At 41.9% G+C, this 13,457-nt stretch overlaps 1 protein-coding gene across 1 annotated transcript; it reads right to left on the reverse strand.

The window, feature by feature from the left end:
* Positions 1 to 1,913: 1,913 nt before the first annotated feature.
* Positions 1,914 to 12,629, reverse strand: LOC119022795 (protein GPR108-like). The gene is made up of 18 exons (XM_037104114.1): positions 11,986 to 12,629; positions 11,582 to 11,701; positions 10,337 to 10,387; positions 8,968 to 9,059; positions 8,797 to 8,867; positions 8,482 to 8,690; positions 8,346 to 8,408; positions 8,148 to 8,249; positions 7,935 to 8,068; positions 6,794 to 6,869; positions 6,621 to 6,694; positions 6,422 to 6,539; positions 6,193 to 6,323; positions 5,561 to 5,604; positions 5,421 to 5,470; positions 4,837 to 4,920; positions 4,353 to 4,474; positions 1,914 to 3,617 (listed from the first exon to the last, which is right to left on the reverse strand). The coding sequence occupies exons 1-18, from the start codon at positions 12,079 to 12,081 to the stop codon at positions 3,530 to 3,532; spliced, it is 1,725 nt and encodes a 574-aa protein (XP_036960009.1). The 5' UTR covers positions 12,082 to 12,629; the 3' UTR covers positions 1,914 to 3,529.
* Between the last annotated feature and the right edge of the window lie 828 nt (positions 12,630 to 13,457).

Below are 13,457 nucleotides of genomic sequence, written 5' to 3' on the forward strand. Positions count from 1 at the left end.
CTCCTAAACAGCTGAAGGAAATGGGGACTTGTTTTAAAAGGTGCACTGAGCAGTTTCATGGAAGATATTTTAATCAGAGGAAAAAGATCTTCATGTTTTTTTTTTTGCCTTAACAAGCTAAATAAACAAACTAACCTTAAAGTAAAACAGCATGAAAGTGCGTTGTCCTTTGTTTACTGGCGGACCCTGCCACCATCTCAGCTTTAAACAGTGTTCTGGGGGCCTTGGCTTGTTTATTCAGTTATGGAAAAGATCAATATCTCTGAGTTTGTTTTATTAACTCATGAACACTCTCGATATTCAAATTATGAGTCTGACTTTCATCTCCAAACCTACACACTGCCTGTTGTGGAATTTCAGGCTCGCTTTACCGTTCAGCAGGGATGAAGAATACTCAGAGACACTGATGACTTAAAGTCAAAGCAGTTTCTACAAACTTGATCAAGGAGGAACAACATAACTACATGTGGAGCGGAGGGATGGGAGGAAAACAGGTCACAGACACTCAGTCTGCTGATACTGATAGATCGAAGGCCTCCTTACGGGTTTTACGCAAGCAGCTTTGCCTCGTCTTGTTCCGTCAGATGTCTCTTCTGTAGACGTATCTACAGTAGCTTTGATTAACTAGGTCGCGGAGACAATGAGATATAAACTCACAGAGCAATCTACACCATCCTTATCGAGACTTTAACATCTGTACAGGATATGAATGACCTCCTATCATATGAGGACAGAATGACCTGGGAGAATCATATTTTTGTCCCATAGTGTCCATTTTCAAAACACAGGGAGAAAAAACTGAAAATAAAAACATGAAAAGGCTTCATACAGCTCATCCAGAGTAACATACGTCTCTGGAAGTCCCAAGACGCAAAAATTACGTCATATAATGTTATTTTCATCCTTGACACACGGCCGCGTGAGTATCCAAATCAGAGAGAATGTGCACAAATGTTTTTTGCAGCTACACTCAAGATTTCGGCTTAAAATGGTGTAAATAAAGTTTTATTGAAATCAGTGTGGGCTTCAGGGGACTTTGGAATATGCTGGAGCAATTTTATGTCTTTGTATTTTTTATATTTTCAAATAATAACTAACAATAACAAACACATTTTCCTCCATTTCTCTTCCAATCTAATTTCAACTCAAGCCCTCCATCTGAATTTTTACGCATTATCGGAGCCACGTGACTGCAAATGACCTATTTTTATTTTAAAGTCTCAGATGACAAATTCAAGTCAGAGCTGAGACACATTTTGCGCACTTGTTCTTCAAATCCTCTTCTGCAATGAAGGCGCTGTGTCAAGTCTGAGGAAAATGTTTGACTTTGACTACTGTTACAAAGGTGTTTGTGGGTGTTTAGTTCAGAAGACGAGCGCATTTACTAGGATATTTCTTTTATTCCAGAGTCCAGGCTGAAATCTAAAAGGGGACAGAGCTTAAACTTGCAGGGCCCCGAGACTCTGGGACGACCTGCCCAAAGAAATAAGGCTGTCTGAGTCAGTGTCTTCTTCTAAGTCTCTTCTCAAAATGTACTGTAATCATAAAACATTCCTGATTTGATCTAATTTGCTTTCGTATATTATTTTATCTCTGTCTGGTGGTCAACCCAAAAAGATACCAGTTGCATGATGAGATGTGTGGATTCAGTGTTTTTGGACTGTTTGTGTGTTTTTATCATTTTAAACATTTCCTTTCTTGGGTTTTCTACAAGCAGACTTACAGGTGCAGTGCGTATGATTTAGGGGGATCTATAGACAGAAAAGGAACAAAATATTCATAAGTATGTTGAAACCCTCAAACTAATATTGTGTCATTTCTGTTACCTTGGAATGAGGCTTTTATATCTACAGAGGCAGTGGGTCCTCTTCCTGTCCGCCATGTTTCTACCAAACACACAAACTTCGCGTGAGACCTTTCCAGAACACCAGCTTTATTGTGACAATTCACACAGATATCAAACAGCTCTCCATTACAAGCACAACATTTCCTCTGCTCAAACGGTTTACAGGCTGGTTCCACGTGTCCTCTCAGGTACGCACGACACCTGGAGACACATGAGCAGCCTGTAAACACTGTACAGGAGTGTCTGTGGTTCTCAGTAGTCTCTCCTGGATTCCACGCGTTTTTTTCTTTTCTTGTCTATTAAAAAGGAATCCAAAAATCTCATTGAATCTGAACCTGTGTCATTACAGTCTCAAGCACTGTCTAGAAAGCCTCTACGCAGTTCTTATGAAAGTGTTTATGTGCCGCCTTTTTTTTCTTCTTGTATCAACAGTCTTCTTCTTCTTCTGTAAATTATTTACAAATGGCCAATCGACCCCCAACCGTCCGGCTGCACGCATTTCAGATCTTTCACCAATGAGTCGTTAATAAAATAAGCTTCACATCAAGAGCAAGAAGGTAAAACCAATAGCATAAAGTTTCAAAAAAAATGAAGATCAGTTAGGTCACTTCTCCGCCCGGACTGGAACAGCATGGCCAGGAAAACAAACAAAAAACAAACAAACAAAAAAAGAAAAAAACAAGGCCGTCGATGAACACACGTGGGGCCACTGCTCTGGTTATCTCAAAGACTGATGGGAAAACCTGCACGTGTCACCGTCTGGGCTGAATTCACAGGGATGTAAATCGACCTCAACCAATAAAAGCACTAAATTACAGCAGCGGTCCATGTGATGGACTGGGACTCTCCAACACAAACAATAATACTGAAATAGAACATTTCAATATGCAAGAAGTAAATATATTGAAACACAGACCCTCTTAGGTCCATATGTTTCAATATACAAATCAAAATATATAAGAACAAAGTAACTGCACTGTAGTATGTGGGGACGAAGGTGTGTAATGACCGATGGGACTTTACCCACCCCTGAACAGCGGGAAAGAGAATAATATTGTTGTCTAAATTTTAAATACATACAGATTAGCCTTTTACCTGAGTGTGGGCCATCGTCTCCAAAAGGAAAAAAACAAAACAAAACCTGCTGTGTCCAAATCTTGTGTTGTCTCACATTCACACACACACACGTACTCACTTCACACACGACAAGGTACAGCTCAGAGGCAGAAGTACCGTTTTTTAAATATCCGATATATAAACACAACGGAAAGCAAGTCTTTCTCTAAAATGATAATTATCTTTGGAAAGAGAGAGAGAGACAGAGAGAGAAAGAGAGAGAGAGAGAGAGAGAATGAAAACTAAAGATTTCCTTTCCATATCTCCACCCATCAGTGTGGCAGCAGTCGTCTCCTTCTGAAACCTCTCAGAGTTTCTGGGTGGAGGTGTTCCGGGGGGAAACAAAGAGCGTCCGACAAAGTTAGTCTTTTATTTATTTTTTTTTTGCATAGCCAGACAGTGGCCACGACCACGACCACTGCAACCACTTAAAGAGTTTCAAAAGGAAAGCCGTCACTGGGGGTGGTGGTGGTGGTGGTGGTGGGGGGCCTTGGTCCGTGTGCACCCCCTTTGTATCAGCTGGCCTCCCCCACCCACCCACTCCCCCTCAAAGATGCAGCTTCCCGCTCACAAGGTGGATTCTTTCTGGCGATCGCGTCCGTTGCACGTTTTCTTGACTTTGGAAATCCCCTCCAGTGCGCCTGACTCAGTCACTCTGGACACAGAGACAAACAGAGAGGTTTCCCTAAATAGTCTTTCAGATTATAACGATGCTTTTGCACCTGATCTGATGGAGCACATGGTGATCAAACACATACTCTTGTAATCAGTGTGACTTTGTCTTCCCATTGATAGCGGATATCCATCACTAATACATATCCATGAAACCAATTAAGACCCAGAAAAGACACTGCTTTTAAAAGATATTTTCTTCAGCTGTACAAGATATTCAGCAATTACTATTTTACACTTATTGTTAAAGAGCAAACAGGAAATTTTAACAGCTAATGCTCTTCATAACACCATGAGCATATCCACATGTAGATTTTTATTCTGTTGTTACAGTATATTACGTGGCTACCTAACAGCTCGTCTACACTGTTACGGAAGCAGCAGATTAACTGCTGTGGCTCAGGAGGTCAAACATGTCATCCACTAGTCTTTCATAGCCAGAAATTTCTCCACAGTGCTGTGCTGGCACGCAGGAAAAACGTCTGGCTGCACCAATTCTCGATACAGTGAAGGGGGAAAACATTCAGATAGTGGAAGGGAGGAGAACGCTCGAGCCAACAGTCTACATCTGATGAGTCAGGCTGTTTTGCCATTAATCACCTTCTGCCACATACTGAACTGTCCTTGGGCAAGAAAAGCACTTCATTTAAGCCAGAACTTTTGCCCAATAACCAGTTTACTTTCACTATACAGTCAGAATGGAAGGTGTGTCACTTACACTTCGTCCATCTCCACATCCTCCTCGTCCTGGGGAAGCTGGAGGTACGGGTTATTGGACGCTGGTCTGAACTTGTAGCCCGTCAGCACAAAAAAGATCAGAGTGGACACCTCCACCAGAAACTGAAGAAACATACGAGTGTGTTAGGAGAACTGTGGAAACACGTGCACCAAAACGAATGCTGCTCATTGTCGACCTGTGTTGTAACTCACTCATAAATAAGTTAACATGATTTAATCAGTGTAGCTTGAACATTTTCCTTGTTCCAATCATGTTAATATGCTTTTAAACCCCCGATAGTAAAATTACCAAATGCTAAATAATAAAGGGCTTAAATACTGAATGTGTTTGCAACACCACACTAGCATAGATTAAGATAAAACTTGCGGCCAACTCAGCCCAGTCATTTCTGTCAGAATAAGGAACAGCAAGTAAAGAGCTCTTTACAGTGATAAAGTCAGATTGATATCAGTTCTCGTCTTACCTCATAGCACCACTGCCACTGGAAAGGCATAGTGACCTTGAGCAGAATGGCTATGATCCTTGTAAAGTAGATGTAGCACACAATCTGAAAATGAAGAAATCAGAATTTCAAAAACCTGCAGTTCGAGTTGAAATAATACTTTTTATTCTAAGGAGAATTTTTGCTTCACTTTACTGCCATCTTGCTCAAGGTCAGTGAATCTTGCTTTGCGGCAGAGTATAATGGTAGACATTATCACAAAGGTCAAACAGTGTGTGGGGTTTGTTTACAAAGGCCTTGTTGTGGCTCTGCAGCAGTGACTCTGCTGAATGAGAAGCACCGAGTGGCCGTGCCAAACACCGTGACTCAGTGTTATCTGTTGTACGAATAAGGCTTGACATCATTAAGAAAATCGTTAAGCAACATCAGCAACATTATCAACAAATTCAGCATTAAATGTTGCCGGTCTGAGGGGATTTAGATGCCGAGCTATCAAACTTGTGGTTGGCCATTTTTATTTCACTGGAAATCTAATAATGGTGAGATCTGAGGGATGGGAGGGAGGACGACAAGAAAAATCAAGCTGGGCTAAACTGTATTCTTACCATCACGTAATAATGCCGGAAGAGTTTGAGCTTCTCCAGATTCATGGCGGCTGAAAGAGACATTGGATCAAGTTTAAATAAAACTTCTTACAATCTGTATGGCATAAACCCTTCTGACTGTAACTGATCAGGATTCTCACCTTTGCCATCGGTGCTGGAAGCCTCTTGCAGATGACGGATGGACCTACAGAGACAAGAATATTTGAGAACTACAAACACATAGAAGCACAGACTGAAAACAGTATTCAGCATAATGGGTAAACTTGCATGCATGGTCCACTTAACACTTTCCAATGTATTTTCTGTTCTAAGAAAACAGGCTTGTTCAGTAGTTTAACACCTGGAGATTTTAGACTGATTACAATTTATAATATGTGCCGGCTGAGAAAAGGGCCTGAGGAACTTGTATTTGGCTGGTGTTGCTGCTCATTCAGCCCATCACCACATCACCCTTCAAACCTTTCTTCTTGGTCTCCTGGTAATCAAACCACTTCCTTACTTATTTCAGTAAGTTAAATATATCTATTAATTAACAAAATGCACTGAAAGTGTGCAGTTTGGCTGCGGTACAGTACTAACAGTGTCAGTCTAACATTAACATCTTCTAGACTCTGTGGAAACAGCCAGCTGCTCATAAAATAGTCTCAAACTAATTTATTTTTTAATAGATTTTTGAAATTGGAAAATGTACCTGATACATATTAAACAGACGACACACACACACACACACACACACACACACACACACACACACACACACACACACACTGACCAGACAACAGGGAAAAGAATGGCTCCGCAGCAGATGAGGTCGACAAGAAAAAGGATCTCCTTCCACAGATAGTATTCACTGGAGCCTTCCTCTGTAGACTCGATGATGATGTAGGCGACATTAGCCAGGACCTGGAGGACGGCAGGTGAGAGGGTCACCAAAACAAAATCACTGAGTGTAAAGACTCATACACAAGTCGTGTTTCTCAAGCACAGACACACACACACACCTGCAGGGGGATGACGATCATGAAGATCTTCTTCTCCTTGTCAGACAGGATGTATTTAACAAAAGCCCAGCCGGTGCCAATCAGTGCCAGCGTGATGAACAGGAGAGCCCCCTTGAGCCTGGAAGGAGCATTGACTTAATAATAATAATGATAAACACACACAAAATAGAACTTCATATCCTAGGGAAATTGTACTCACAAGTGCGTGATATAATACATGACGGCCCAGCCTTCAATAGGATGCCCCTTGGTGTTGATGAAGTGATAGTTGATCTGAGAGAAGTTAAATACAATGACACAGAATTAAGGACAGAAAATACATTAAAAGACAAACACGAACAATAATCTGCTGTATGGTGGCGGTGTACTTACACTGTGGAAGACCAATGATATGGACTTGGTGAAGGCCAGCGCTGCCATCAGCCAGTGGATCTTAAACACACTGTACCTGTAAACAAGCACACAAGAGAGGACGTATTTTACATAGCGAAAGGTTTTTTATGTGCAAGTGTGAAGTCATTCAGTTTGGTTTTGTGGTCCAAAAATGCTGCGAACTAACAAAAACGGAATAACTGTCACACTTCAAGCAGAGACGCAGTGCGTTTGTTTTCCCTGTGGCTTTGTTGACACCCTACAGTAATTCTGAAAGCATGTGTGGACACAGAAAAACAAATAAGTAAAGGTGCTAGTGCTCTCTTACATTTACTGCACTGTTTCTGTTGATGCGCAGCACCAGTTTTGGTCCAACAAGTATCTAAAAAGCTGATCTTTTGGTAGATTGGTTAGATCTTCACAGCAGAAATTGTGACATGTCATTACAGGAAAGGCACAAAAATGACTTTGTTCCATATCAGGGCAGCTCAAAGGTCCTGGTTTTGTGCAAACAGGCTCACTGGGACCGTCAATGACTAAACTTGTTTCAACTGTGCTTATCTTGCTATGACAAGTATCCTCTGTGGAAAATAAGTCTACTAGGTGGAGATGGATGAACATTTTGACCACCATGTTACTGTCAGGATGGCAGTTTTGGTTCTTTATAATCAGCTTTTTGTCAGGACAACATTTAAAGTATTTTCAGACCACCTCAGTCTCAGCTGCTCTTTGTTTTGTGACTACTAGCGAATATTAACATGCTAAACTAAGACAGTGAACATGTCAGTATTGTCATTTTGAGCATATTCGTGCACGGCTGTTAGCACTTAGACTGAAGCGACATTATACCCATATACAGGCACAGCTCACAGTTCTGCCAGCCTGTCTGAAGGCTCTTCCTCTTGTTATAATGTGGATGTTGCAACAACTTAACAAGATGTGCAAAACATGACACTGCAAACAGTGAACACTAGGAAGCCCTGAGAGGCAACTGAGACTAACTATTCCTCTGATGCATTTTCAATTTTTGTTTTTTTCAGATGATGAACTCTGCATGTTGACCTTTAAATAAGAAGGGCTACAACATACTGCTACACAACACTGTAAGCATCCATGTCAGTGCACCTGTATGCATGTGTACCTGTGCTTCATGAGTGTGTACACCCAGATCATGGCAGCAGTGAAGAAGACTCCAGCCATACCAATGTAAAGGCGGGACAGAGGGATTTCTGCTGCAGACAAGTAGCCGCCTGGATTCTTCTCTGTCACTTCCAACTGCGGATAGGATACGTTCAGGTTAACACATGCACACATCTGAAACATGCACGCACTAACACAAAATCGCTCGACTTACAGTGAACGAGTACGGCAACTTGATTCCAGCTTTCCTGTTCTGGCAGTAGTGGAACTTGAGGCTGTACAGACCCTCCGCCTGCACGCCGACCACCATGTGGAACTTTGGAAGATGGACGAACAACAAACATCACGCAACAGGAAACAACACAAAACAATGTTTCCTACATTATGTAATGGTTAAGAAGGGTCTACTTACACTGAAGTTGTAGGAATCGTTGATTTTGTCCAAAGCTAAAGTCAGTTGGTTTATCTTTTCCAGCTGGAAGAAAATAAGAGATTAGAAATGGATTTCATGAATAGATCACACAAACAGACACACAAACATCTCTTACCTGGAATTCATTTTCTGTCACTTTCTTAGCCTCTACAGCAGGAACTGGCTTTTCTTCTGTGTGCTCTTTTTTCTCTTCCTTATGCTCCTCAGGCTCCTTGTTCTTTTTTTCCTCAGCCACATCACCGCCTGTTTTATCTGCACTTTTTTCCACAGTGTCTTCTGGTTTAGCGGCAGGATTAGCAGGAGCCTCTCTGGATTTCCTCTGACCTACAGGAACCAAACACAGGTCTATGACATACCAAGCTACCTGGCATATTTCTTAGCTTTTCAAAAACTGTTAGACTCAAGCTGTTTAAGTGTAAGCAACACTAACCTTTAGGCAATTCAGCCTTTGGTTGTGCGATTAAGACGTTGTCTTGGTCACCCATAACTCTCACATTGACACTACACAAACACAACACACACATAATACAGTCAACCGTCACATTAGCTGTCAGAGCAGTATAATACACACGTCTTAACGCTGGTGCAGAAACATACACACCTGAGCGTGTGGATGTCAATAAGAAAAAGAATGAGAGGCTCGTTGTTGGTCAACTTTGTGAGAGTGAGTGGGCATATCTCTGTCTCCTCAGCCTGGGAAAACATAAATCACAACAAAAAGTCAAATTACATATTTCAGACCACTAAACATAACCTGTAATATGCTTAATCTGATGTATGCAGGGAGGAAGGAGCTTTTAAACCCAGCACAGGGATGGATGTCAGACATTGGCAAGGCAGAGATGTGACAGCTGATCTGACTTCCTTTCGTGGTGACGTGAGGTAAGTTGAACGTCAGCTGTCTAGTTGGGATGGAACCAGAGCGTGTGCAAAAGGTGAAGCAGTCTCAAGTTGATATTGTTGGTCTCAACTCCTTACATAATGACTTGTCCCTGAACTAAACTCCTGGAGAGGTGCTTGACTCTGACCTTTTTCGAAGTTGCCCAGGATGAGAGACATCGGGCATGTGTGGGAACACTCATAAGCCGCCAGCAGAGCGCTGCTGTGTTGGGAGTTCTCAGAGGAGAGCAAGAGGGTCTCCTATATGCAAATGCAAGTTGCTCTCGATATTCATGGACAGGATCTCAAGGCACAGCCATGGTATGGAGAGTGTCCAGTTTAGGAACTTCTGAATTGCATCTCTGCTTTTTGCTGATTACAAGTTCTGCAGGCTTCTTTGGTCCGTGAGCAGGCACGGGCGACTGACAGCTGAATGTGAAGCAGTTTGGATGAGTGTCAGCAGCTGAGGCCGTGGTTCTCTGCCAGGTACAGTGGCTGGAGTTGAAGTATCTCGGGGTCTTGTTCACAAGTTATTGTAAAGTGGAGCATGAGATGGACAGGCGGGGTTTGGTGTGGCATCAGAAATATTTGTGGCTATTCTAACCCTCACGCACCGTCATGAGCTTTGGGCAGTGACCCAAATAATGAAATTGCAGATACAAAAGACCAAAATGAGTTTCTTCTGTAGGGTGGCTGACTCAGCCTTAGAGAAAGGTCAGGAACTCGCGCATTGGGAGGAAGCCTGAAGTAGAGGCATGGCTTTTTCAGCTGAGGTGGTTTGGACTTTTGGTCTGGATGCCTACCAGGCGGCCACCTTAAGAGATTTTCCAAGCGTGACCAACTAGTAACAGACTCAGGGTCAGACCCAGGACACACTGGAGGGATAACATATCTAATCTGGCCTGGAGATGTCCAAGAAGCAGCTGAAAAGTGTTGCTGGTTAGAGAGACCTTTGGACTTCCCTCGTTAACCAGCTGCCACCACGACCCCACCCCAGATAAGCAGAAGAAATTAAAGGGATGGATAATAAAAAAACATGATTATAACTTTGTGTGAAATGCTATAGGAATATTTATGGTGAATGTACTCACTGTGTAGGACAAGACTCCATTCACACGTGACCTGGAGAGAGAGAAACCAACCTAAAGAGAGACAGAAATGTGGTCAGTCAGTGGTTCAAAAGCACAAGATATCCAGAATAAATACACATCTGAGTGAAACAATGGCTCCATTTAAGTACTCCCACTGTTTTCACATCAACTTCCAATGGCCAAAGCAAAAATAAACAGTTAAAACACTACAGGTGAAGGCACTCACAAGCTAGAATGCAAAATACTGTAGTTCACTTGTTATGTGCTGATGAAACACATCACTTGGAATGTGCACTTGGAATACACATAAAGGCAAATATTAAATAGAGATTATCTCAAGTCTCCAACTTAATCCCGTGAACTGTATGTGCACCTGCAGAGTACAAAATATCAGATGATCAGGTAAAACTGTGGGATTACTTAAACTCACAGTAAATAACTTCTCCTTGATCAAAACAAAAACAAAAGATGTAATTTGATGCCATTGTGAAGTAGCGTGGGATCACACAAGTTACTGTCCTCATTCTTACAACAAGCACCGATGCTGATAAAAGTCAGGCAGCGATGCTCAGTGGCAAGGTTTAATTCAATTTTATTCAGTTTAAACTTAGTCATGTTTGCCATCTTCTGAGCCTCTGAAATGAAATTTCATTCTGTGTTCACTTGTTGCACACTGAGTGTCAATAAAGTCTGCGCGAGTCTAAGTCTATTTGGTTTACTGTCTACAAACACAATTAAAATACCAACACAAACAATGCCTCAGTCGACCTTCCATCACTCCCCAACCTTTACGCAGCACTCTACACTTTAACAAGACGGATCACAAATATATAACCTCAAGTATTTCACAACACTTTTCAAAGCAGTCTGGACAGTAGACACATTAATGTAAATCATGAACATGGCCTTGTGCAATGATGTGGCTTATTAGTTGAGTATGTGTGTGTGTGTGTGTGTGTCACAATAAGTTTTATCAGGCTTTGGCTACACAACCATCGCTTAAGCAGGATAAATGTATTGTTGGTTTGGGTGTTTTGCAGGGGTAAAGAATACAACAAAAATGATAGAACATCACCAGCCTTATCTTTTAAAACTAATGGAAATGCACCTCTGGATGCATTTCCTCCCTTTCGATTACAAATCATTTTAAAAGTTTTGATTACATACTTAAATGTAGCTACAGCTCACTGATTAAAAACCAGCTCTTATAAATACACACAAGGGGCAGAAACACACTCTTCTTACCGGGTGCGTGCTGTAGTTCACCAGCTGCTCTGGGATGCGCAGAGACCGCAGGTTGACATCCAGAGTCCCGTTAGCATAGAAGCCAAAGTTGTTGAGGTCGACGGCAAACCGTGTTTCATTCTGGGACGAAGCACAAACACAAAACAGAAAGAAGTGAGCTGCTGTGACAAAACAGGTACACTCCAAGTTCACAAGCAGATAAGCTCCGATACGTCATGTTAAGTTACGTCTTCTTCCATTTTTAAACCCGAGTTTCATGGTGCCACAACAGCACGACACTGTGTTTAAACCATCGTCTGTCAGAGCTAATTAACGCGAATCAGTTAGCTAAAAATGCCGTCCAGCGACATACTATGTTAGCACCCTAGCTAGCATAAACTCTGGGTTGAGATAGTCGCCTTTACCTTTAGGGTGAGCTGATGTATCCTTGCTTGACACCCAGCCAGCAGTAGTAGGAGTAAATATCCAGCCACGACACAACCTCTATGTGCCACAGCCATCACCAGGCAGTAACCAACTTGCTAGCGGCAACTAATGCTAACGTTAGCTGACGACAATCTTTGCCAGATGGCTAAGTAGTAAGCTAGCAAAGCAGTCCCGGCAAGATACGGGTCGAGCTACAGCGATGCTATTCTGTAGATTCAGTGTATCGGTGCACTAACTGCGTCGTTTATCATCAAGCTGGAATAACTGATGTTATGTTTTCCGATTCTTTTGTGCTTTCATCGCGTAAAGGTAACAGCTAGCCTGTGGATGGCAAACTCTCGCTTCCTGGTCGTGAACCCACGAACAAAACATTGACCACGGTGCGGACAGATGCGTCACCCGCTGCACGCTCACATCCGGTACGCGATTCAGAGGCCGGTACCGTCCAAAACGAATCCACAAAAGTATCACAAATGTGAGTTACACAATCTATCTTTGAGAAAACTCTGTAGTCATGAGTTATTTGTCTGTAAAAGTGTCGCGTTTTCCACCGCCACAGTTCTGACTACACCTTGAATTATTAGGCCTAGATGTGGTGACTTCCGGCTGAAACCGTTCACGTGACGAGCCTCCACGTCACATGAACCTCAGAGTTGCCATATATGCGCAGATATGATGTTTGACATGACTGACACGTGGAACTAAAGTTACTCTACATTCAAGGATTTTTATAAACCGAGCACATTTTTAAATATTTGCTTACTGTAAATTGGCACTGTGTAGAATTTTTAATCAGAAGAGAAACATGTTGATTAACTGATCTTTTAAAATACCTAAACAAACAAACAAAATAAACAATTTTTCTTTTTTCTTTTTTTTTTTTTTGGGTTTGTTTACATTTGGCGGACCCTGCCAACTGTCTGGTTTTTAAGCAGTGCTCTGGGGAACCTTGTTTTCCTATGACAACAGCAAAAATACAAATTTCTGAGTTTGTATTATTACATTTAGGGTATTTAGACACTTTTGTCCAAAGCAACTTACCTAACCTTTGCACATCAGGAACAGTTTGGGGCACACCAGGGGAATCTAACCCGCGACCTTTCAAAAACAAAGACTCTACCCCTGAGCCACAGCTGACACAGCTAATATTCCAAATATTACATTTTTTGTGTTTGAATTTATTCTCCAAAACTCGATAGTGTCCCTTTTACAAATGAGCTCAACAAGGCTGAAACACTCTTTAACTTGTAACTCCCCAGCATGGAAACTGTGACACTGATATTGAAAAGTCCCTTTTTCATATCATTAATTGCTTCATTGCACTGCAGTAATTGCTTGTTTTTGTCGTTAAAAAACGTTCTTTCTGCCTCTGTGGCCACAATATGAGGAAGCAGGAAAAACAACACATGACTCGGTTCAGTTTTATTATTTCTACTTTCTGTTTTACTCT

Source organism: Acanthopagrus latus, chromosome 1 (genome assembly GCF_904848185.1).
Source record: "Acanthopagrus latus isolate v.2019 chromosome 1, fAcaLat1.1, whole genome shotgun sequence".
In the NCBI taxonomy this organism is placed as follows: domain Eukaryota; kingdom Metazoa; phylum Chordata; class Actinopteri; order Spariformes; family Sparidae; genus Acanthopagrus; species Acanthopagrus latus.